This window comes from Amia ocellicauda, chromosome 3 (genome assembly GCF_036373705.1).
Source record: "Amia ocellicauda isolate fAmiCal2 chromosome 3, fAmiCal2.hap1, whole genome shotgun sequence".
NCBI classification, from domain to species: Eukaryota; Metazoa; Chordata; class Actinopteri; order Amiiformes; family Amiidae; genus Amia; species Amia ocellicauda.
The window spans coordinates 40345479-40371414 of NC_089852.1; the positions used below are offsets into that span (position 1 = coordinate 40345479).

At 37.9% G+C, this 25936-nt stretch overlaps 1 protein-coding gene across 17 annotated transcripts in view; it reads right to left on the reverse strand.

Annotated features, from left to right (window-relative positions):
* The window catches only part of dlg2 (discs, large homolog 2 (Drosophila)), a 259732-nt gene that overhangs the window by 48581 nt on the left and 185215 nt on the right, over window positions 1-25936 (reverse strand). For 12 of the 17 annotated variants that reach the window (XM_066699432.1, XM_066699448.1, XM_066699440.1 and 9 more), the window contains 4 exons: window positions 22107-22166; window positions 20577-20732; window positions 8781-8937; window positions 7112-7214 (listed from right to left, as the gene is read on the reverse strand). In XM_066699432.1, the coding sequence (XP_066555529.1) occupies window positions 7112-7214; window positions 8781-8937; window positions 20577-20732; window positions 22107-22166 (476 nt within the window). The remainder of the gene's footprint in view (window positions 1-7111; window positions 7215-8780; window positions 8938-20576; window positions 20733-22106; window positions 22167-25936) is intronic. The other 5 variants (XM_066699445.1, XM_066699443.1, XM_066699444.1 and 2 more) reach the window with 1 other exon arrangement.

Genomic DNA, 25936 nt, shown 5'->3' on the forward strand with positions numbered 1-25936 from the left:
CATGCAGCCCATAGACTCATATATTACTGCTTCACTTAGTAACCCCCCCCTCCGCCAGCTCTACACCGCTTCTCTGTAAGGACTAAAAGTTTCTGTGAATTTATAAATGTATTCGCTTCTGACATAATTCTGAAAAGAAGCCAAACATCTCTGGCATCATGTCTTTGTATGTCTTATGTATAGCTCTTTATTTGGACATCTTGTGGATGTCCTTGCTGATACTCTGATGGGCAGCTCTGAAGGTTGTTGGTTCAATGAAAACTCAAAACAGAGCACTTTGTAGAAATGTGGATTCAACCGACATATGCACAGCTTGCTGGGGGGGGGTGGGGGGTGGAATGACACCTAGTCGATTAGTCAGCAAGACCATTCATGGGAGAAACTGGAAGAATTAGATCAAGACTGTTCAGACTGTACAAACATACGTACATGCATATATAAATACATACATGCATACATATATAAAAATAAAAATAAATCGGTGTGTATAATTTGATCTCCAGTAAGGAAGGGTTGATATTTCCTTATAGGACCTACTGGGATTATATTTTACACAAATTAAATGAGCTAGTCCCGACATGACCTCTCTAATAAATACATGCACACCTTTAATAGGCCTGTAAACAATGTTACTGTGTTTGAACTGAAAATTAAGTCTCATTTTGTGTAGATTGTACTTTGCTGTTCATTCATATAATGCAGATGTTGGTGTTTAGAAAATATAATCCAAGCAAATAGGCAGCATTACTTTGTATTTCAATACAGTGTGGCATGGTAGGGAATGCTTTAAACACTGTGATGAAGTAAAGAGTGCTTCCCTCCACACACGATAATCCACCAGGAAAGACAACAGTTCGAAGCAGATGTTTTTACATAAACAAATACATATACATTGTTTTTAACAGGACACAACATGCATTTTAAAATGTCTCTTCCACCGAGCATTGGCTACCTCTCCATTTGCACATCACACAAGAAAAACAAGGCTTTCGGTCCATTTACACAGAATCCGATTGAACATAAAAGTAAGCAACACACCTCAGCAAATGAATTCAGAGTTGATTTGCACTTGAAATGACACAAGATCAGTAAGCGAACAGATACGGTGGCATTAACACTGTTGGACGCCTGCAGAAGATGAGATTACATTTTCTGGATGAAGATTTGAAAAACAACAACAGGGAAACGATAATCACGTATGACTTGACAAGACAGGCCCTGACAGAAGAAGGATAAGCAAGAGAAGCACTCTTTAATAATATACTATCAATCTGAAGTGCCTTGATATACAACTACACAATACTCAAAAACCTTCTTTGCAATTTGGTAGCCACAGTTTGTCACAGAAGTAAATGTCATTCAACCTTACTTTGCACGGCCTCTTTAGTTTCCAGGGGCAACACATCTTAAACAGAAATTCTGACCTTCTGTAAAACCCTGTTCTTTACTGAGACGAACAGAGAAGGAATAAAATACTGCTAGACGATCATTTAATCCACATGGCCAACTATCAATTAATACCAATTACATCTTCTTGAATAGATCACCCCACAAAATCAACAAGTGAAAAGTTTGAAAGCATTTTTTTTTGCTTCTATAACAATTGTAGAGCACATGGGAAAACTCAATACAAAAGATGCTTTTTAAATTAAAGATGATTGATGTTGTTTTATAATAGTAATAAAAAGCAATATCAGTAGCAGATGTTTCGTTAATAAAAACAAACTTATGCAATATGTTCCTCAGACTTCGGATCCCTAAAAGCAAAGTGGTACATTTCATTACCTCTAAATGCTTCCAGCAGCACATTCATGAACACTGTGCATTGAACTGAACAATACTTGAACATATTCCTCCCGGTTTATCCATGAAACAAATCTCCCCAGTCTCTTTCAATTCCTCTTTTGCATAACAAAGGTAGGCCAAGGGCAGCGATATATCACTCCAGGGTTTATCAAGAACATCGCTCTTTAAATCAGCATTATTTCATTATCAATAATCTTCTTCAAACTCTGCTTATCAGGATACATATTTTATGTTGCTAATTAATGATATGTAAACTAGAAAAAAAAAAATATATAAAAAAATCTAATTTAGTTGTTTTATGGCCTTCACCAACAATGCCCATGTAACCACTTCTACTGTGATTTAGCAGACATGCTGATGGAACCCATTTCATAGCAGACACAATGTATCAAATGGGCTTCTCTAGACTGTAGATGAGGCGGTACACAGCTAATCTCATGACGATACTACCTCTCAATCAAGCATTCAATAAGGAAAACAAGTATAAAAACATTCTGACACCAGAATACAAGTCTCAAGGCAATAGAAAAGAAATACTTGTAAGTGACCTTTCTTAAATTGGAATATATAAATAAACCAACGATGATATATTTGAACTTTAGATAAGATTACACAGAATCTTTCACAATGGCTTATTTTACCCTGTCACTTTGCATCTGGGGAAGCAGTTAGAATTGAATGCAGGAGTCGACAACATATATAGTGTACTAGTTTTGTAACATTGTTTCAAGCATTTAGACTGGGTGATTAGCATGGTCACACAACACTTCACAATTATCACTGTTATAACTAAGGTAGTAAGAAAACTGTTCTTTGTTTCATTACTCAGCCCCAATCACTACCTTGTGCAGTTTCCAAAAAATTAGTAGAGATAGATTTGCATGCATCTTCACATTGTAAATGTTGTAAAAGAAGAAATGGGGTTGGATGTATTCTGATTTATGAAGCTGATAATTTCTGGGTCATTGGAGAATGTGAGTTCATGCTTTATTGCCTGACCATAGCTGATTCAAATGGACAGTTGCATATAAAACAAACAGAGCAGTCTTGATATCTCCTATGATTTCCCCTTCATACATTAACTTTATTTCACATGTTAACTTGTAGCTAGAAACTTCTGGCAAAGCCATAACCTGCTCCATCTGTAGCCACACGGTGCTCATTGGCCTTTATTTAAATATCTTGTATTTTGTATGGACTGTAATACTGCACTTTTGAAATGCTTATTGTGTCAAGTGTAAGTTGCCCTGGATAAGGGATTCTGCGAAGGAATAAATATTATTAAAAGTGACAAAAGCCATCAACTACTCAGCATCACAGTCACATGTCACCACAGGAGACAAGCTAGTGGCCTGGGTACATTTATAGTGTTATAAACATTGAATAAGAAATGTGATGGTCCAAAGGATAACTGAGACACATGGATTTTCTAATATTAATATTTTTTATTAGTATATTTTACAACTAAGAGGCAATGCAAATCCTCAAATACAAAACTGAAGAATTAATGCAATTGAAATTTAAGTTCTATACATATATTTTTTTGAATTACTATATTTTCCAAGATGAGCAATAACAGTGTTCATTTCTCAGAGCAGTTTATGTGCCAAAAGGACAGGGTCAGGAGGTGGCATTTATTTGCAACCAAAGCAGCATGGCAAAAACAAATCTCATCTGATATCTCCGCCCTGTAGCTGCTTCTCCACTCTTCTTCCATTTCAAGACCTACATCACAATCCAGCACAGGTAACTTGTTTCACTTTCTGCCATTGATACACAAATATGTATCCACTTAACAACCACAGGAATCATTATAATCTAGACCTTATTAGTCACAATCTCCTAATAATATCTACACAAAAGTAATATAAATACTGATGCATTAATAATAATCTGTCATTATGGTGGCCTACGAAATGATGGGAAAACTAAAAATGATGCTACAAGCATGTGCTGTTTAGCATAATAATGTAATACCAATATTTGCTGACATTTACTTCTGACATGAAATCACTTTGCTCTAGAGATTAGGCATGTCAATGACGAATCATATTATTCTGGTAGAAGCCTGAGGTGATGTTGGGTACAGTGTTCATATGGTAAACAAAGACTAAAGGTCAGACATAGGTAAATACAATGACTTGCATTCAAGACACCAGGAGTGCCATTCAAACTATTTCCTGGATTTTCTATGACTAACCTTTCAATATATAGCAGGGAAAGGACCATCAGTACTTTGCCTATAACCAAATTAAATACAGCAGTCTAAGCAAGAGCTCTGAACTCTGGTCCAGAAGGGTAATGACTAATTGAGGCAGCAAGTCCTCGAAGCGAAACGTACATGACATATTTGAACTTGAAAACTGCACAGAGCTGCAGCTTTATATTATAATCAGTAGTTTAGTTTAGTTATTTTACATAAGCAAGAGCTGGTATGATGTTTCCTGGTTCACATCCAGGTTATGCCACCTGTCCACTGTGTCTGAGAGGTCAAAGCTGCAAAAGCAAAGCAGGGGGAGGACCGCTGGGGCAGGGAGGAGCGTGGCGGGGGTGGTAGGGAGTTCCTGCCGATAGATACTAGCTGGTCTGAAAATTATAAAACACTGGTACAACTCTGAATGCACAATAACTGAGTACCGTGGTAAATGTGGTAAATATTTGAGAGCTACTATGCAAATATCCCTGAATTATAAGTTGTATGTTATATATGTTATTGGTTCAGCTTCCTAAGTCTTCCTGTAACTCTGTAACCCCTGAAAGACTGGCAGCTGGGACTGCAGTCTCCCCTGACAGAGGATACATACATTTTTGAGGGCATCTGTTTAGGACACATGCCATGCTTGGTCATGTTGCCAAGATAGTGCTGTAAGTCTCTGATTTGCCCTAAATTTATGTTTGCGTTTGTATGTGTGTGTGTGTATATTTTGGAACGACATGTTTAGAATGTACACTATATATGACAGTTATGGGTTAAATTGCCTGTTTCCCCGCCCCTCCACCAAAACTACACAAAGTCTAGAGTGTGTCAGTAGTGAGGGGAGCAGGGGAGCCCTCACTGCAGTTACAGACTCTCCACTAGACTGCATTGAAACAGCACTGCAATGCAGAGGCATTCAATAGTGTCTATAATGCCGTCTTCTATAGAGTAAAGAGAACAAAGAGCTAGACAACTCCAAAACACACACAACTTCAACACTGCAAAGCCTACTGCCTTATTAATTTTGGTCTATGTCTATCTACTAGCCGATTTATTCTCTATTGAAGTATGTTCTACGTTTATGCTAGAAACTGAAAACGAACAGGATGAAGTGATTGTGTTTAATATTCTATACACGCTGTCACTGCTTTGTGTTGTCTGTGTCGGCGCTGGTTAAAGATGAAATATTCCAAAGAGAGACTTCATTTATTGAGGCAATTGATACTGTGAATATTAGCAATGCAGAACCTCGGAAGTTATTTACCCTCCTTGTAGGTCTGCATATTCACAGTGACAAACCCGCCCATGTCTCGCCATCACTGCTGGACGACTGCACTCTCTCCATTTTCACTTTACGTGTGTGACAACCGGGATGTAATTTTCACTGCGATCGGCCGCTGCACCGGTGCTCTGGCTCCTCCAGCTGACTTTCAGAGTAACATTGCTCTCGTGTTCCTCTTACTTTCGCCTGACTGGCACACAGACATCGACACAGTACTTAGACTATAATTACTTCATTACATCCAGGGAATATTGATGGGAGCTGAAGTTCTCGGCCCCTGATAAAACATGACTGCAGGGTGGAGGGATGAATCCAAGATGAGATCTCAGTCATTCCATATTAATGTTCATCTTCCAAATGTACTCTGATTGTGATATATCCGCGCAGATGTATCTACAGATGACACAGATTTGCCTCTTGAGAGGAATATGTCTTTTAAGTTAAAGTGGCGGCTGCAGCCGAGGTTTCGTGTCTACGGTACCCGGTTGGAAAAACACAAAAAAGCTGTTTTCATTACTGTCCTCCTTCCTCATCTCTACACTAAAGAAATACTTACAAGAACTGACTTACACACCAAAGATTAAAACAGTACTGAAGTGTTTCAATACGCAGAACGCCTACTTCTGTTTCAGACCAGTTTAACCCAGTTCCAAGATTTGAATGAATAAGAGAAAACTAAAGGCATTCCCTGATTGTGATGCAGTCTACAGTACTTGTAACATGCCAAAAAATACATAAATATATTCAATGACATCAGATGAAACTCCAGAAAGAATCATTCTGCTAAAGGTCAACCAGGAACGCTGTCCCATCTCCTCCAAGTCCTTTCTTATGGTCACTTGCAGTTTTATCACTCTTCCACATGCTGTCATCAATCTTTCCCAAAGTTAAAAGATATAATAAAACCCCTCCATTTTGATTGATGGAGGACACTCTTCCCAAGTATTTCTTATCCAGGCCAGCATCTCCATCTGTTAATCTTCCCGTGGCTTTACGCCCCCCAGGAGGGAGAGGTGCAGAGACTAACATTCACGTGGGGTCCAACAATCTTTCCACATGTTTCCAGCGCACATCAATGCTAATCCTACGGCTGCCATGATTGCAATCATTCTCATTTAAAAGGTGGAGGACCCTTTAGCTCGTGTTAGCTGGGAGAGAATCAGCACTGGCTCTGGCCTTGCGGTATCATGCTAAACCTGGCCGACTGTCAATAGGCTATAACCACATGAAATAATAGCTAGGGGTTATCGAGATTATTTTCGAGAGCAGCTGCACAAAAACACATAATCAAAAGAAAGAGTACAATGAACAGCAACTTGCCACAAGACAACGCCGGCTGAAAACGACACTTTCCTTTCACAATCTTCATAACAGACAGACTATATTCCCAAATAAATCACATCCCCCAAATATGTGTTTTGTTAACGATTTCAGGTAAAGTAACCCAGAGCACATTGATTTTAGTGCTTTACAACGCAAAAGGCAGAGAGTATTAAACTGAACACAGCATTTCTATGAAGATGTTCATCACAATAAGAGAAACACGCAGCAGGGTAAGTTGGCTTTCTATAACTTAGAGCCCAGCCGTGGATCTTTGATTTCCCCTGGTGAAAACACACATATTTGTCTTTCTTTTCCCATTCTCTCCTTATTTTTCTGCAATGGAGCTTCGTGACCACAATAGATGAGGTCAGTACCGGACCGCCACCGCAATAGGTTCGCTGACATTACATCCTCAATGTGTCCACTGTACAGAAGTCTTGCTCGACCTGAGATGGCGGAGAACCTAAGGACACTGTGGGACGACCACGTGGAAGGACACTCACCTTCTGGCCGATACTGAGCGATGATGGTCACCGTCTGCCCGGCTCCTTTCAGGGCTGCTGCGGCCTGTTCATGTGTAGCACCCCGCAGATCTATGCCATTTACCTAAGAAGAGCCAGAGAGACACCCCGTCACACAAGAGGTTACCACTTGCCCCTCAACACTTCTGCTTAGATAGCTTATCCCTCACTAGTATGCAGGAGGATGAATTGAATGGGTTAAAAACAAACTGAATAGACCTGCTTAAAGCTGGACTCTTTTGAAAGTCATTTATATATAGAGACTTTTTAAAAAGTTGTCTTGTCTAAATATAGATTCGCAAGCATTCCTGTACTGTTGGCGCCTGGGCTATATATATTCTTCACAGCCTGCATTTGGGCTCTGTGACCAACACTTTCACGCAGATCAGTCATTATCACCTCTCAGAGCCCTGACACGTCATCGCTCTCTAATCAAGGGTGTCTGCGTTTCCTGCCTTGACGGAGAAGGCTTTGATTGTAATGAACAACACTGATTTATCTTTAATCAAACGGCCTAACTAGAGACAATGGGAACGAGTGATTAAAGCCCTTTATGGGAGATATTTTACAGGGCTTGCAGAGGGGTAGATTAATAATGTGAGCTTCATCTTCACCCTAAGAAAGAGTCACCATCTGCCTAATCTTGTGCAACCAAGCAGCGTCAGATTCACAGGGGTTAGTGTTAAGCATTAGAATGTAATTGCTGATGCTGTTTTGGTTTGTTAGATTTGCTTCAAAAGTTGAGTTAAAAAATAAATAAAAATTCTAACCTAAAGAACATGTACTTATTTTGGGGATAACCACAGCTAGTAGTTAAAATTTATGATCAAGATCACTGAGTCGAACTGACTGCACGTCTGTGCAAACATCTGCTGGGTAGTGGTAGCCCTGTGTTACAGCAGTGTTATAGCGCCCTCTACTGGACTGCAGCTTGTATCCAATTCAATCCTCTACCTGCATCATCTTAAAGTCTGATTCTGATAAAGTCTGATATAATCTGATTTATCATTTAAACATTTCTGCAACCTTCGAAATCAGACTATTATGTTTGGTTTTCAAAAGTGCTTGACCACTACATAAAACAAATATTATACACACATTTGAGTTATGGTCAGTTATGTGTTGTTAAAGTTTAATTTACTCTGGTATGCTATTTATGTCTGTATTTATTTAATTTATGTTTTAACATAGCAAGTTATTTTATGTTTTCAAACGTGTGAAATTCAAAACCTAATACTGCCATCTGGTGGTTTCAATTCAAACTCAATGTAAATCATGTTTAGAAATATAAAACAATCAGGATGAAATCTAGACAAATTGGATACAGAAAACATAAAAAATATGTAAGAAATGCAGGTATGTAAGAGACACCATCATGAACAGAATTTGACTGTGTAACAATAGGACATCGTCCCAAAAAAAACTATGTCACACAAAGCAATTTGAGTGCAATCCAACGCATGACATTAATTAAAATGTATTTTCAGTGTAATGCTAACATTGAAATTACTGCGCGGTTCTTGGCTAACACTAGAACATTGTGTTATTGTATTGTTAACTCAACACGTGAAAGTAAATAAATGTGCAGGCACCCCAGTTCGAATGACAGATGAACGGCAAAGCAGTGTAGGAGAATCTGGGCTACACTCACCGACAGGATCTGGTCTCCCCTCCGCAGCTCTCCGCTCAGGTCGGCGGGCCCCCCGGCCAGGATGAAGGACACAAAGATCCCTTCCCCATCCTCGCCGCCCACGATGTTGAAGCCCAGGCCCGTGGAGCCCTTGTGCAGCACGATCTTCCGCGGTTCTCTGTACAGACAAGCCAGATAGTACATATAGTCAGAAGTGTCCGCTCTGCCATGCATCTTTTTTTTCGAGCAAGGAAGACTAACAGTCTACCTATGGCAGATGCCCAAGAGGGGGTTGCTCTACTTAAATACTAGTTGCCCTATTTTATTCCTCCTGAAGATACAGAGTTAACTCTCTCTGCTCAGGATCTACCAGCCCCTGTAACACAAGAAGACCAAAAACCTCTCCTAGTACAGGCTGTGCAAATCTGCCGTGAGGTGACGCTGTATGTCCCGGATGAAGACTTGTCCCAGGGCTGCACTTCCACATGAATACAGAGTGTACCATCTCTGACCAAGGTTGTTTGATTAGCATTACTTGGCTGAATACAGTAATAGGAACACATTCAGTTTCACCCGAAGTCACCCATGCTTAGGGATTATATATTTATTCTGTGTTTTCGTTGGATATGGAGTGCAGGCTGGGTACATTGACAAACATCCTGTGGTGTACAGCTCATCTTTCACTTCAACATCAATTCAATCAAAAGACTTGGACTCTCCAGCAAAATACAATTGCCAATGCAATATACTTCCACAAGGTGGCACTTTATCCTGAATAAAGGGCCAAAGGCAAGTAAAAGCAGCACATTTAATTAAAATTCAGCTGTGACATTGCAAGCTTCTTCTAAGTCACGTGGTTTTGTATGAAAAAAAAAAGATGCCCTATATTTCTGAAACAGTACATCCAAAGCATGACCCATATAGGATAGATATTCACTGTACTGTACGAGAGGGGCTTTGCAGTGTCACTCCAGGTTCTCCAAGTTTCTCCTGTGACCTAGTTGTGGAAATAAGATTCCCATCGATTCCCCCTGCCATGTCATTTTAAGTGGGACAATGCTTCCCACAGATCCCAGAGCACCTGATCCAAAAGCATTGCAACAGATGGGCACGGCAAGCCTGTCCTGCCCTCAATTTCACCTGCCATGACTTAATAAACTTGATCAAAAGAAATTATAAATCCTGTAGCTGTTGGCTCCTTTCCTGTGCTAAAGGCTGCTTTTACCGGTAGATTCTGCTCAGTATGTCTGTGTGCTCATAGTCAGTGTGAAGGAAAACAATACGACACGGAAGAAGACTGACTAAAACAAGTACGATCTTTAAACTTATTTTACTCCCAGTCATATTTTATCTGGTTTTATTCACATATTCCTAACTAGTTATATATATATATATAATAACAAAGTATTTACCTTTATAATGTTAATTTCTTCAACTTTGTCACCATCTATTGGTGAAATATTGCACTCACAGTGTTATTTGTGCTAAAAAAAAACACCTATCAAAAAACTCCCTCAAGCAGGTATATATATATTTAATCTATAGCTGCTCCCGGGAGTTTTAGATAGGTATTTCTGTTTCTATTTCAATGTACGAATAGCACAGAGTACAATATTTCACCCATAGATGGCGAAAAAGTTGAAGAAATTAGCATTAAAAAGGTAAAGGGTGAAGGTATTTTGTCTACCTAATTGAGGCAATATGCAAAATGACTCTTGATAACTTGAGGTCAGGAAACCAAGACGTTTGGGCATTTTAAGAAGCGCTACTTGCCAGGATGCCAAAGTAAGAGGTTGTGGTTCAACTGATCCTTTGAGAGTATATCTTCTTTTCTTTTTCAACATGGGGCTTTCTTTAAGGACTCTCAATTGAATGAAAGGGGCTCAAACGGACTGAATAATTGATGTCCCTGTCATCCAGAGAATTAATGTGGTGCTGAATTCAGAAAGCAGAGTAACCTTCATCCACACCCACGAACCCTTTCTAGAATTATAACACTGGCTTTCAACAAGACAAACTCAGAGAACAGCAATGCCTGCATTAATTTCACTGCTAACAATCAAGGGCATATGATTGCAGTATAAATGACAACTATACTTAGAAAATGTGCAATTAAAAATAAAATAAAAACCTTTATATTCTGGGTATGCTGTTGGTATTGTCTAAATCAAAGTAGTACTGGAAAGTGCAAATTATATAAAGTATAGCAATCAAAAAAAAGAAAATATTTGTTTATAGGGAACAAAATATTAGATTAAACTGGGAGACTAACATTTATTAAATGATAAAGCCGTACATTAAGAACAAAACAGAGAAATAAGGCTTTCATTTCTAATCTGAATATGTATAGATTGACCAAGAATTCAGATTTAATTCAGTCCTTCATCTCTCCAGAAGATAAATGGAGCTTCACAATCACAACAAAGCTAATTTCTCCCTTCAGATTCAGATGTAAAAAAGTGCAACAGGGTATATTGTCTATATTGCCAGGAATTGTTTCAAAATGGCTGTTTATGCCCAGACCTTGACCTTTAAAATTCATCAAGGCCAAATTCATTCACTTCATGACATTTAAAGGTTGCAAACAACCTCTTTATATTTTCTTCATGTCTCACACATAATAGCTCATTAAAATGAGCATTCAGGTAAAGAAAGCAAAGCATTACAAAAGACTTTCCTTCACAAATATTCTCTAGACAATCTAACATTGATGATGAATCAGTTTACCTTTCTATTTGATGAACTCTGGCATGTAAGGTGCAAACAGCATGCAGACTCATTGCTTTAGGTCATTGCGTTTTTAAACAGTCCAGTTTTACCTGAAATAATGCTAAAAAATGATGATGACGAAGACGAATTGCCATCTTCACCACAATAATAAATTAGAAATACAAAATAAATCAACTGAAAGACCAAAATTAAACTGAAACAAGAACAAACTCAGGAAATCAGACAAGTACTTTTCAGATTAACCCCTTTCCTGCCAGGTTATATTGCACCTCTATGTGTATTTACCTAGTGGAATTCAGTTTTGAGCTACTGAACAGATCAGAGATGCACTGTATGAGTGATCCATCTGATTTTGTTCAAAAGGATCCCTGTCAGGATTTTGTAATACAGGAAAAGGGAGAGAATACAAAGCAAAACAATAACAAAAATAAAAAATAAACCATGTGAATGATGGCTTGGGAAAATATGTATGTTTGACTCACAAAAACAAATTCACACCACGCCATACATTTATCGAACACAAAGCTCTTGAAAAACCTCCGCAGACCAGCATCACTAGAAATAAGACTAAAAACAAAACATAAAAATAACCTCTTGTCATCTGCGTCCTAATTTTGCAGCTAAACGGTCCCCCGCTGTTAATTCATCTCAAGCGTCCTGCCCAGCTGAGTGCCCTACTTCTGGCAGAGCAATGTGTTCAACACCTCCAATCAGGTCATCCAGCATACACAGGCACGACTGTCTTAAACAGTCCACTTATTCAACCACACAGACTCCTTTTAAACCAAGATGTAGCATTAATAACCCCCAAACAAATTAGTCTTGAAATATCGAAGCAAATGTTCGGACAATGAGCTTCTTAACTTGCGCTCTCTGACGTTTGTGCCAGAGACTGGCTGAATCTTAGAATAAAGAAATGAAGAAGTTGTCAGTAAGAGTTTCAACTCTTGCTAAGAACATGTTGACTTCTTAATTTTGATAGGGGGAAAGTCTTTGACCGTCTTGTGGTTTGGCTTGTAAACCACAGAAACACGCTTGATCCCTGCAGGAAGACAATTTAGAAATGAAAATGTTGGTATACTGTTGATGTTGACTGCTTGCGTTCTTTCATCTTTTAAAATGTTGAACATTCACCAAACAAGTCAAGTGGAGTACATTCGGTTTTCCATGTATAAGTATCTTTCTATCTGTCTGTCTTTGTGTGTCGAGTGTATTTTTATATGTCTACTGTTGAGCAGTTAAAAATAATGAACCATTATGGTTTTTTGCATCTTTATTAGGGGGAAAGCTATAACATTCCAGCAGCACTGGGGGATGATAGGTAGTCATGAAAGTTAAGCGTGCTGCCAGATACGTAGACATTGATTTACATGATTTTATAAATGCTGTCAGACAAGTGAAAATATCTATCTACATAAAGAAAGGGCTTCCTGTTTGTAGCAGGGAGAACAGACCTTCAGCAGTGAAAGCCAGATATATTGCTTCACGCACACTCATAAATCAGCCATGCCATATTGTCCATCTGCATCTAGTCACTGCGTTTCAAAATTATTTACTTTCTCCCCGGTGTCGGGTCAGTACCCAGCTGGAAGTGAAAGTAAGATGGTATAATTTATCTATTGGGGTCCGTGGGAATTAATGCAAATACATGCCACAGGCCACAAAACACATTCCTTCAAAGCTCATAAAATGACAGTGGTTTAAAACCTTAGAACACTATAAAGCTTGACAAAAGTGATAAACCGTCATAACGCAGCGAAGCTATTAGTGCAGGTCATGCAGAAATACTGCAGAATGGCAGGAAGTGGTTTTGGAGAATATTTTACACTCAGCAAAAACCACTTAAAACACAGTCCATTTCTGGTTTTATTATTTAATTTAAGTTTATTGTTGTATTTATATGTCTTGTATAATTAAATGTAGTGCTTGTAAGGAAGGGCATCTGTATATGAGAACACAAAAACTATAAACACACACGTGTTGAAAAAGACAGCATTCGTCATTAGCAATATATCTTGATCGATACATTTCCTCTCGCTGCTTTTTCACCCTGTTTGTCGCTTCGGTGACCTCAATCACTGTATGGGTGAAGACTGTGGAAACAGGCAGGGAGATCCCACCAGGGGGCACCACGAACACATGGGCTGCATTCAGCTCCAACTGCTGTGGCATGTTGTTGCCTGAGCAAAGGATGAATAAGTAGGTTAGAGGAGAATCACGAATCCATACGAGTCTTGGTTGTTAGATTTCATGGTGTTTTACTCAAACCTGTCAGACATCCATCAAAACCTCGGAGCTGCGGGAACTCTGCGTGCCCTGCACCTGCACTGGCAATGGCGATGCCTGGACCGAGCTATTCACAGCATCGCAGGCAGCTGAGCCACATTAGTACTGTAGGAGCAACTGCTGTTACAGAAGGATATAGTTTATACTACTATAGCAAGATTAATTGTGTTTCGTTTGTCAAATTAAAGTAAGACAGCAGGTAAACAGCACTGTGATTGTAACCTTGCCACCATTTACAATTCTAGAGATTGGTATAATGAGATTTATACACTAGTTACCTTCTTATTTTAATATTTTATAGAACTAATGGTGAGAATTACAAATATTATAAATTCACAACTACCTGTTATTTGCATTACTGTTTTCTCATTCATTCATTCATTCATTCATTCATTCATTCATTCAAATATAAACCTAAAGTAATGGTCATTTGTATCCAACACAACAAGGCATTGACCAAAAGCTAAAATGTGAACATCATTACACAAAAGCTGATAACCATTAAAGCTTCTATAGGGACCCTTGTTACTCTCTTAAAGGGTTTAACACACACAGGTTAACGCCCTGGTTCCAGCGCGTGAGGAGTCATTTCTCATAGTTTCTGCCAACAGTTTTCTACCGAGTTCTGTAGCGTTTTTAAATGCAAGTCAGCAAAGTGTTGAAATGGAAATCAGACTCAACGGGTTCTAAGCCTTAAAACATAAAAGCAATTGACATTTAAAGGAGCAGCGTGGATATGCGACTTCTCCATCCACAAGTCAGAGGCTTTCCAAGGTGTCCCTCTAATTAAGTAAAAGGTCTAGATAAGGCCAGTGGTGTTGGAAGTCACGCTAGTTAGAACTTCTGTCTGTCTTTTGTTTTACATAGGGACGCCGGTAGCATTTCAAAGGGTAGGAACATGTAAATTGGTCCAGCATTACACAATCTCATAGTGTAAGCCGATTAAGATGGCCTTAAGATAGTTAGAATTCTTCCTGTAAACTGTAACTTATTAGGTTATTTCAAAATAGAAAATAATTAAATACATCTCACCAGTTTAGATTATATTTTTGTACAATCTGGTCTCTGCTCTGTGTAGTTACTGTCACGTAAATCAAGACTTATCTAAATATGCTTCAGATTTATTGACTGTACATAACTGTGTGGGGATTGAGGTTGACATTTCCATTAACACAGCACTCAAACTGTGAATACAATTATGAGTGGGCATAAAGGACTAAAAGTACCCACACACGTAGCCAACAAAACTCAAAGAGAGAGAGAGAGAGAAATATATCATCACTATATACGTATGTTTGTGTTTGTTAGATATTACTTTTTAAAGCTAAGCCTGTGAAGTTACCAAGTATACAAAAGAAAGGCCTGAATAGAGCTCTGTACTACAGAACTGGAACTGACAAAGAACAAAACTCAAATAATAATGCAGTATGTGTTAGACTGAACTTAAGATGTTGCAAATACCCAAGAACGACTTATCTTCAAGCCTGATCAGAAATATAATGCAATATGTTAAAACGTAAGCTGAACTTTTTATTTACTCTGGTCTGTGAAATCTAAATATTTTTTAAATCGCCGGCTGCTACAGTTATAAAGACCATCAAGTGTCTTATAGCCATGATTCTCTGTGAAATGAGAACAACTGGCTGTGATGTTCATTTCATACTGCCTTCTTATGCTGAGCTTTATCAGCATTAATCTGTACCTACCTGGCCTGGATATCAACAACTGATCTGGAAGCAAAAGGCATCAGTATACCCCATCATCCGATGAGCAACGCCACAGTCATTTTGTTTTAATGATGAATTAAGTGAAACGTTATATTCCAGTGAAAACTCAGCCGTACTATTTTCGGCGAATAAAAGAAGACAAGTATTTTTCCCTCCATTTGTGCAATGCATATCATGCCAGCCTACAGTCAAGTGTATAATGGAGTCTATTTTAACAGTAAATGACAGCATGTATGACCTAGTTTTATTCAGGCATCTATTTACCCCGAGATATTCGATGCCAGGAGACCCCCCAGTATGGCCGGGTCTTGCTTCCACTAGGATATTTAAGAAAGAAATCCTGTGGACTGATGTAGATATTTCCTTATTTATTTTTCTCCAGAGTATTGCAGTCAGTTCAGATGTAGTAATGAGTTATTGAATGCCATGTAACAGGGCTCATTCTAACACATGGGGCTGTTACTGTGATCCTACTCCCCCACCCAAGAGCAGCGGACCGGCCTTTCGCAGTAACACAATTGTCACCTCTTTGGGGCTGTACAAAACAGATGCTTGGAGACGTGCCTGTGACAGCAGTTTGAATCCATGCAGGGTCTGACCGAACCTTCTACCCTTAATGTCTCCCAATTATTCGAGATGTACTGAATGCATTCTCTGTTTTAATGCAATATACTGTAGTTATGGACTAGGCTGAGAGACACTGATTGCAAGCCAATAGTTTTATTATGACCATGTTGAGTTTGGGCGAAACATCCCTCAGTGTCTGGAGCATGTATATTCCTAATGAACACACAATTTGATATTTCCAGTTCTCCATTCAGCAGCTGAAAAAGGCAACTCTCTTTCAGTCACGGATGACATTTCAGTCCCAGTAACCTTTGCTGCAATTTAAAATGATGGCAATCGTTATTCTGCTTCTCGTCGCCGAATACCCAACGCTATTCTCCCATTGGGTCCTTGGGTTTCAAGCAGCCAGAACATTTTAACATCACAGGGTTCTTTTCAACACACAGCCAAACTGAGAGCTGCTTGTCCGAATCAATGGGAAGGGTAAAGCATCAGACAAGTCTAACAAGACTGGTAGGGGTTGCATTAAGGCAAATATTATGGTTCCTATATAGGAGGAAAAATACAATAAAATACAGCTAAAAGATCTGAATACTACATAATACGAACTGATACACTAACCCTACGGTGAACACAGTAGTCCATATCTGTTATATTTTTGAGATCTTGTTGTATTCTTTGACTTCAACAAGAAAAAGAATAAGAATAGATTTTTCCACACTGCTGAAAGGAAGTACGGTAACTGTCCACTGGGATATTTTTCTATAGAGGTATAACAACATATAACACACAGAAAAAATACATACTTTCATACAAGTTGAAACTGAATAATTTGTCTGAGCATCCCTGATTGCTGATGAGAGGAGGTGTGCACATCATCTGTATTTCAGATCAGCAGCATCAACTTGCAAATTTCTAATCAGTTATAAAGTGAGTTTATAAATCATTAACAGTTATTTAAGATTCAACTTCAAAGTCAACTATAAACACTATACAGTAGCTTACATGCTCAGTGAACCGAATTGCTGAAATTACACAAAACATCAGACTTTTTAACTGTGCTTTCTTCTTTGTCTGCTTTGAACACAGCAGTCCTCTTTAGATATATACTGCATTAGGTGTTACTGCCACAGAGAGATGGGGTATGACTAAATAAATAGTAAAGGCATAAGAAGCTGCGGAAAATAGAGGCATCTAATATACCGACATGCACGACTGCACTCCAACAAAAATCAATGGAGCCGGACTCATGGATCGCTAGTGGTGTGTTCACCTCAGCAAATTGCAAGGTTTTTGTCTGTCGCCTAAAGCTAGAGAGAAAGAAAAAACAAACACACACAAAAAAAAAAAATCTTCCACATTACTTAAGTTTTCTTCAAAGTTCTGTTATCTGAAAAAGAGGCTAAAGAGACAGTTTGATTATTTCACAGTTCACTGGAGCATATTGTTTATAAAACCAATGCCCTCCACATTGTAATTGGATTATAAAATAAATAAATAAATAGAAAAACTGCCCGAGCTTTTTTTTTTTATTTTATTATTATTAAAGCACCTTCTCGTGGGAATGCCAAACACGTGAGGCTTCAATTCTAATTGGATGGTTAGTGCAATATTTGTCAGCACAGTCAATTGCTAACAACTGCACAGATCCTTTATATTTAGTCAAAACTCTCAATGCACAATATATCAACCTCAAAGTAATCAGCTAATTGGTACTCTTTCATACAAAAAAAGAAAAAAAACACTAACAATGATAATAAAGGAGGTTTCTCAGCACTAGCATCAAGTGAATTCCATTCCATATGGAAGAAATGTTATAACTGCCATTTCCCGATTATAATTAAACACAATATGGTCACGGGTCACAATGTGAATACTTAAGTCTGTGCACTCATATTTTACTGTCTGATCTGAAGCACATAGATCTTCGCAAACACTTTCCCTTTGCATATAACGTATTAAAGGACTAAGATAATGTATGCAGAGTCTTATAACTCTTTGCATCTTGAGAAAATCAAGCATGCGGTACCGGTTTTGATTTGAACAGGAGTTTTCATAGTTTTCATATATAGTTTCCAAATGTTAAACCTTCTTCAGTCCCAAGGCCAGACAGACAGACAGAGATGCCAAAATGACATCATAACTCCAAAGCTAGATAGTCATTCTTTCATCTATTAATCTAAAGTGGCATGGGACATGTTTCATTAATGTGCAACATAACGCTTAGTAATTACTGCAATACATCACTCACGCAGTATGCTCAAACCCCCGCCACACCCTACAACCAACAAACATATTTTTCTCAAATACTAGATATTATTTTTTCTTTCAAAACAAAACCTCAGATATATTCTCTAATATTGTTTTGTTCACTGAAGTAAAGATGATGCGTCTAAATTGAAACCGCTGTGTTACAAAGACCTATCACAATGATAAATAGTGTTATTTGTCCTTGAAGTGTTAATACAAGCTTATGAACACCCTGCTGGCATCATCGAAGCACCGCTTGTTCAAATGGCATCCACGTCTTACTACTCAGAGCTGACAGACTCACAAAGCCAGAAACAGTTTGGGGGAAAATAAAATAATAAATAATATTTTAAATAACAATCCAATATTCATTCCAATAACCCTGACAAATGGACTGTCAGTTTGCAATGACTGTTAATTTTTGATTTACTATTAAAATAATAAATAGTAGTAGTAGCAGCAGTAGTAGTACTAGTAGAAATAGTATTAGCTTTTAGTCAAGGCTCCTGTGTGGAGACGAGATTAGTTGCATACAGTATGTGGCAAAAAATAAAGAAGCATGTGTCAGTCACATTCCAGAGTTTACAATTGGTCTGTAATTCCAATAAATGTTTTTTAAAGCTTAAATGTATAGTTCACAGTTGGGAAACTCCTATGGTGCCATACATCTGTCACTACACGCACAATACGAAAGTACTGACACCAGTTTACAATGACTTTTAAACTTGTGACTGTGAGTAGGATTGCTCAAAAAAAAAAAAAAAAGCCAAAGGACGACAGTATTTACTCATCATTAAAGCAATTAATGACACCGTGTAACATCTTACATTTACTTTGATAATATATGATAAATAAATGCCCTCTTGCCACAAAAATGCAGTTCTATCAAAATATGATCCAATTGCAGTGAGCACATAATTAACAGTATATTAATTACAGAGCAAAAATAAATTTTGACACCACTGAGCCTTCATGATTAAGCAAACATGAAAGCTATGGAAGAAATCAGGTGACCAGACTGAGATTGTGTTGAAATAAATTAATTCACAATTTCTAATGAAGAACACCCAAAGGTCCAAATTATGCTTAGTTCAACAGAACACAAGATACAAACTGCTTTCTTATGACTTATTCATGCTGAAAATGAACTCATAGCATCACTGATTGTATGCAAAGCCTTTCCTTTCCAAATTAAATCAAAAGTTTCCATTCGAACAGTATCAAACATGCATTTTTAAATATAAATACCACTTTACATAATACAAAAGTCAAGAAAAATTAAGAGATAGTGTGGGATGTTTTATTTATTTTATTTAATGGCGAGTTTAATATTTTTAATTTGTAGCATAATTCACAGAATAAGGAGTAAAGAATATCTTATAATTTATGTGATTAATGTAAAAGGATTAATTCCCATAGAAGGTCATTCAGAAATCACTTTTGAAAAGGATTCTTATATTTTTATTATTTACTTTGGAACAATTTCTTGGAATCTCTGACTGACACACAAGTTAGCTGTGTTTCACTGGCCACCTGAAAGAGACTATTTCATCCTGTATGTCTGTATTCAGTCAGTGACAATGCCTTTTTTTATTATCTTGATCGAAATAAATCAGAAATATAACCACAGGCAGCCGAACCCAGGAGGAAACTGAACCGGATATCTGCTGAAATGGGGAATGTTTATGGGGCGTAAGATGTGTATAATATAAAGGCTGCTACAGTGAAAAAGAAATATAAGGAATTAGAAAATACTGTCGGGAAATCAAGAGCAGAAAGTTGTAATTCTTTTCTACTGCTAATATTTAAAAGTGAAGCAACCCACAAAATGACCGCTCATATTACAAACTGAAATCTACAGATAAAACCATATCAATAACAACATCAATAATGCAGTACTCAAGCAGGACTATACGGAGATGGAAAGCAGGAACTGGGTAAACAACTAACTTTTTTTAAAGCACTGGAAAGTTTTTTGTTTTGTTTGGAGGTACACCACCAGAGATATGCATTTTATGTTGGGGACATAAATCTCTGCATTTCAAAATATAATACGAGATAATAAATGGTTCAAAGCTTTGAAAAAGAAATCCTTACAGAGATAGGACGGGAAGTGGATTTTGAAGCAGAAAAAGAGCACAAGCAGCTTCACACATGTATTGGTTCACACACAGGCATGCATGCACAGTGCCAATCATGAGTACAGCACAGCAGCACCAACACACAGGCAGCATGCAGAGAGACGTGTTGTCAGTACCTTGTGATCTCAGAGTCGGGAAGGAGGCCTATGTGATAGTGAGGGAAAGGAATTGAGTGAATGAGACTTTTGTCACATTCGACAGGGGAATAGTGTCGGGGAGAAGGTGGTTTGTCACACAGTTTGTTCACAGTGCTGTACACTGGCTCAGGAGGCCTGGTGATACAGAAACAAGAGCAGAGAGAGAGTTAGTGCCGTGGGGAGACAGTCCGACGGAGAAAAGAGCAGCAGCAGATACTGTTAAGGAAGGCAAGACTTGATGGGGGTTATTGTTCGCCAGTAATGATCCCAAAAATATAATGAACCAATTACTAATAATATATAATTGCAATTACTGAGGAATGACACTTCTGAGTGACATTTTGCAGTTGAAAGTAATTGTACAATTACACCAAGTAAAAACAAAAACAGCTCCTTTCATGTTCAACATCGTATTAGAAGGACAATGTGAGAATACTGTTATTGTGTGACATTACTACGATGGCCATTTGTATCAAATTAAGTTCCTACTATAAGAGAAGATTTTGACAAACATTTTTATGTTTGTCTTGCAGAAGTGATTTTATTAAATGTTTTAATTCTCTTTGCTTTCGGGGGAAATCACAGATTATTTGAAATCCCTTTGATGAAAAATGCACAGTGCACCGAGAAGGCTTTTGTGTGCATTTTCCGACTCAACAGCAATAAAACAGCAATATTCATATTTCCAGTCAAGATTCTTTTTTACAAAGAACACAAAACTGCAACATTCTGTAAAAACAAGTTAAACTTTAAAGATTACATTTGAATTAATCTGGATTTTGTTTATATTGGTTATGTGTTTCAAGTAATTTTGAGCAGTATCTGTAGTGATTGCGTTTACAGAAGCTGTTCTTTATTTGTGGTTTCTACTAAGGCATTTTGTAAGTCTCTGTGCATTTGTTTTTTCTGGAGAATCAAAGCAATGACATGTAACATTTTTAACCTCGCAATTTCCACAAACTTATCTAGAGATGCAACAGATCCTCTACCACTGTGGGATAAAGAAGACCAGTCACTTCAGGTTTTTAACTTAATTTGCAACTTTCTTTGAAGACAAAGACACTCCTAAGGCTAGTAGAGCTGCACGATTCTTCCTGTATGATCTGATTACCTCCACCAACATCACCCTCTCTCCTCACATCTTCCATCACCTGCCACTTCCAATGTCATAAAGCTGCACAAATAACAGATAATGATCTTCTGTTTCATTTAAAACTAACTTAAAAATTGTCTTGGTGATGTTTAGTTTGGTTTAGTTTACAAAGTGTGCTTTTTAAATCTGCAGTGTTTGCAAAACTGTGTGAAGGGAAAATGTGATATTGCCAGCATCGCAGAAAATGGCACGTTTAGTTAATATCTGACATTCAGCTCCTTCAGAGGCAGAGCCGATGTTTCACTGCGCTGCACCACCCCGGGGACAGCACTCCGCTCACTCTCAGTACCGCAGCCCTGGCACTCTCACACCCACCCGGCCACGTGCAAAACCAGCACTGCTGTCTGGGATCTCACCTCAACTGGAAGTGCTGGGAATCGTACTTGTGACTTTCACCGTCATCTATCGAGGCATTTCTAATGGGAAAAAAACAGCAGCTAAAACTCTCTCTATATATATATAGGTAGATAGACAGGTAGATAGACAGGTAGGTATATAGACAGGTAGAAAGGTAGAAAGATAGAGAGAGAGAGATTGAGAGATGGACAGGTGGATGGATAGATAGATGGATATATGGAAATGTCACATGTAGGAACAGAAATTCAGAAACACTTTGCAGGTGTTTAAAGTGACATAGCTCTCACAGCAGAAAAGTGAAACAAAAGGAAACAGATTCTTCAGACAATCCACAAAAAACAAAACACAATGTTCCAATGGTGCGAGGCAGACCACAGCTAACCGCTCTACATAGACAAAACAAACCTCAGGAACAAACAAATATCTTCCCAACGGCCCTTGATAACATAACCGTTCAATGGCAAATCAGGACTTTAACGAAGTATACATTAACAATTGTATTGTTCTGAGTGGTATCATACCATATGCACATGAATAATCCCTGCACCGAGGTTCCTGGAGGCCTCAGTCACTGGCTGGTTCTTTCTCCAGCTGGAGGTCTCAGTTATTTATTTCATTTAATTATTGTCTGATTCTGAAATACTGAAACATGATTCAGGGCCTTTGAGTACTGATGGCTGAAAACACCCTGTTGATTTGAGGCACATATACAACAATGCACAACACAGAGGGCACAATTGTATCCATTCAGTTGATCAGGTAGTTAGACCAAACAAGGAGCTAAGACTTTGGCTGCAACAAAAGCCACAATTGCAACCCTCCTGCAAACCCATATTGTGGCCCCTCAACTTTATTTTAATAATAATTTTTAACTTACATTTTAATTGAAATGAATACTATTCAATTAAAACATGTTATTTTTGTTTCTGTAAAAAGTAGATTGGCTCAAATATGAATTTACAAAGCTGAAATCTGTTATTTTACTATATTGTACTTGGTTAAATACTGTACGTGCTGTATTAAGTGTGCCTTCCATTGGTTCTTAAAATGTAATCAAAGTCGTGGTCACAAATCCCTGCTCAGTGGCCCAATTTCCCCTGTCTCATGGTCTTAGCCTGTGCTTTCTTAATTTCTATTTTGCCCTCAGCGTCCGGCAGTATAGACACCATCTCCTTTTTGTACTCACTCCACTACACAGTTTATTTACAATGAGCTAAAGCAAACTGATGGCACAGAACGCCTAATAGCTCATTTACTTCTAGGTCAGAGAAACACACAAATACTAGTTGTGGAGGTAAGTCCAGAACAGAAGATGCTGAATAGAGATTTACGAGACAAAAGAATCAATGCAAGCAGTGAAAAGAATAGAGTGGCACCGATAATTTATTTAAACCGTTGTCACGTACTTGTTTTTAATAAGTCAGGCTTATGAAAGGAAAGGCTGCAAGGTATTGTAATAGCAGTCAACGGTCAGATACATAATTAAATTGATTTCTTTAACGGAGATAAAAGACATATTAAAACTTTGCACACAAATATGCGCAGATATCAATATTTTTTATGTTTAAGTATCCCTGACTTCCGAATTGCACAAGGGACTGCAGTTTATCTAGTCACATTTCTGTTGATTACATGTAAGTGGCATCAGCTATCTCTTGTGATACATCAGACAGGCGGAACAATATCCCTGTCTCTATAAATGGAAACGGCAGTGTTTTAGTGTACAAAGCTACATCATCTAAACATAAACAGATACTGTTATTCTTGATCAAGCTAAGTTTATTGCCTTCATTACCACATGTAGTTACTGAATATTCAGAAAATACATATAAAAAACACTAAGAATCATTAGCATCATTCTCATAAAAACTGTTTGAATAATGCAGCAAAAATGTGTTTCATATTGTCGGCTTCGTAAAAGCAAATCAAAATGTGTCTGTGACCTGTCATTATGAATAAGGAAGACATTCTCCCTTCAGCATTGTGTTCAATTATATTTTTCTGCTATACCACAGCACAGCAGTGCAAAAGGAAATGAAGCATGCGGCTTGCTGCAGAAACGCATAGGGGATGTCAGATGCACTGAGGCTGTCGCTTAGTGCCAAATTCCTTTAAGTAGGCTCTACTTATAACAAGATTGAGAAATGAAACTGAACCATCCAGTGGAGTACATATTGCATTAGAATCAATTCAGACACATTTAAGATGAAATCCCATTTTGAAGATGTAACTCAGAATGTAAAATTATTAGGTTTCAACTGCAGTCAAAGTGACCTTTCAAATGAAGTTTAGATGGGATCTGATCTGCAGAAAATAGAGATCCCTAGTGTTCAAAAATACCATAGCATGAAGTCCAAATTTAGACAAATTGCACTTTTTTAGATTATATTTGTACTACTACTACTATATATCACCTGTATACATGTTATTTTGTAAGAGGTACATATGGAAAATAGTCAAGAGTATTTATACTTTATGGAATTGAAAGCAGGGACCTAAAACTTTAAAGATCTAAATAAAAAGTTGTGTTTTTTTTTTTTTTTTTTTTTAAAGGTTTTAGTGTTTTTGTTGCAAGAATAAAACTAGACGTCAATGAAAAATAGATGAGCCAATATAAGCAGCACATGAAAAGTTAAAGCTATGTTCTAAGACTGGATTTAGCCTACATTCACTGTACTAAAATATAACAATTATAAAATATAAAATTCAACATATAAAACATTCATGGGAGTCTGTCAAGAGCTACAATCTGTGCTGCCTATAAAATGATTACCCTAATAGTAACGGTAATAGTAAACAGATACACTTCAGTCAGCATGTGGTTCTCAAAAGGAAAGGTGCTATGCGTTTGATTTATTAGCACAAGCCAAATGAAACTGAGTCTATACCTTTTAGAGTCTCCATTGTAATAGTAGGTTGTACTGTATCTTTTCACTGGATATGATGAAGGGTGGAGGAGTGCTGTTCTTGTACAGAAGAGCACACATGTACACATAGGAAACTCACCTGCAGCCCACACTGTCGAGTTAATCTTGTGTAAATGTGAAGAGCCTTGGTGTCACCCGTTCGATGGCATTCCTGTGATAATATCATTAATAACGGTTATACTAATGGATGCCTTTTTAAATTCAAGACTTACAATTAACCTGGGGGGATGTATTGAAACTACTCTAGCAAGGAGATCACAAATCACCATGGTTGACAAATGGTGGAGATGTCTAAATATAGAGGTCTGTGTCAGACACCATGCACGTGACTGGATTGAGAGCAGTGGATGTGTTGCCTTTCCTTAAGGGGGGACAATTAACTGCCAAACATCATATATCAGCTAATCTCTTCCTTTCCAATGTTGATGGTTTTTGAAAGAACCTCCTTGGAGGGAATGGGAACTTGTTTTATAGAACATAAAAACAGCTCAAATCATCTTAAAAAAAATATAGCACAGGTTACTCCTTCTCCATGGCTCCCAATGGAGCTCCCAAAGAAACACAAAACTCAGAGGGCACATAAAAAACAGCTGGGTCCATCAGAAGAATTTTATTTAAATTAGGACAAAATGCAAAGTACATCTCTTGTACTAATTTAAAATATGGGTTGTGCCAGCAAGAAAAAAAGTGTTGATTGCACTCTACAGCAGAGAACAGGGTAGCTGGCAACGTATTTGTGGTGCATTAAACAACGGTTCATCACTCTCTGTACAAGTTTGCCAAATCAGTTGTTCAGAGACAGTGCCTAACATTTATAACTATAACACAATAAACTGAGGCCACAACCAAAAGGAATTCAGTTACATATTTAAACACCTTGCACGCTCTTTGTGTTTAACTTT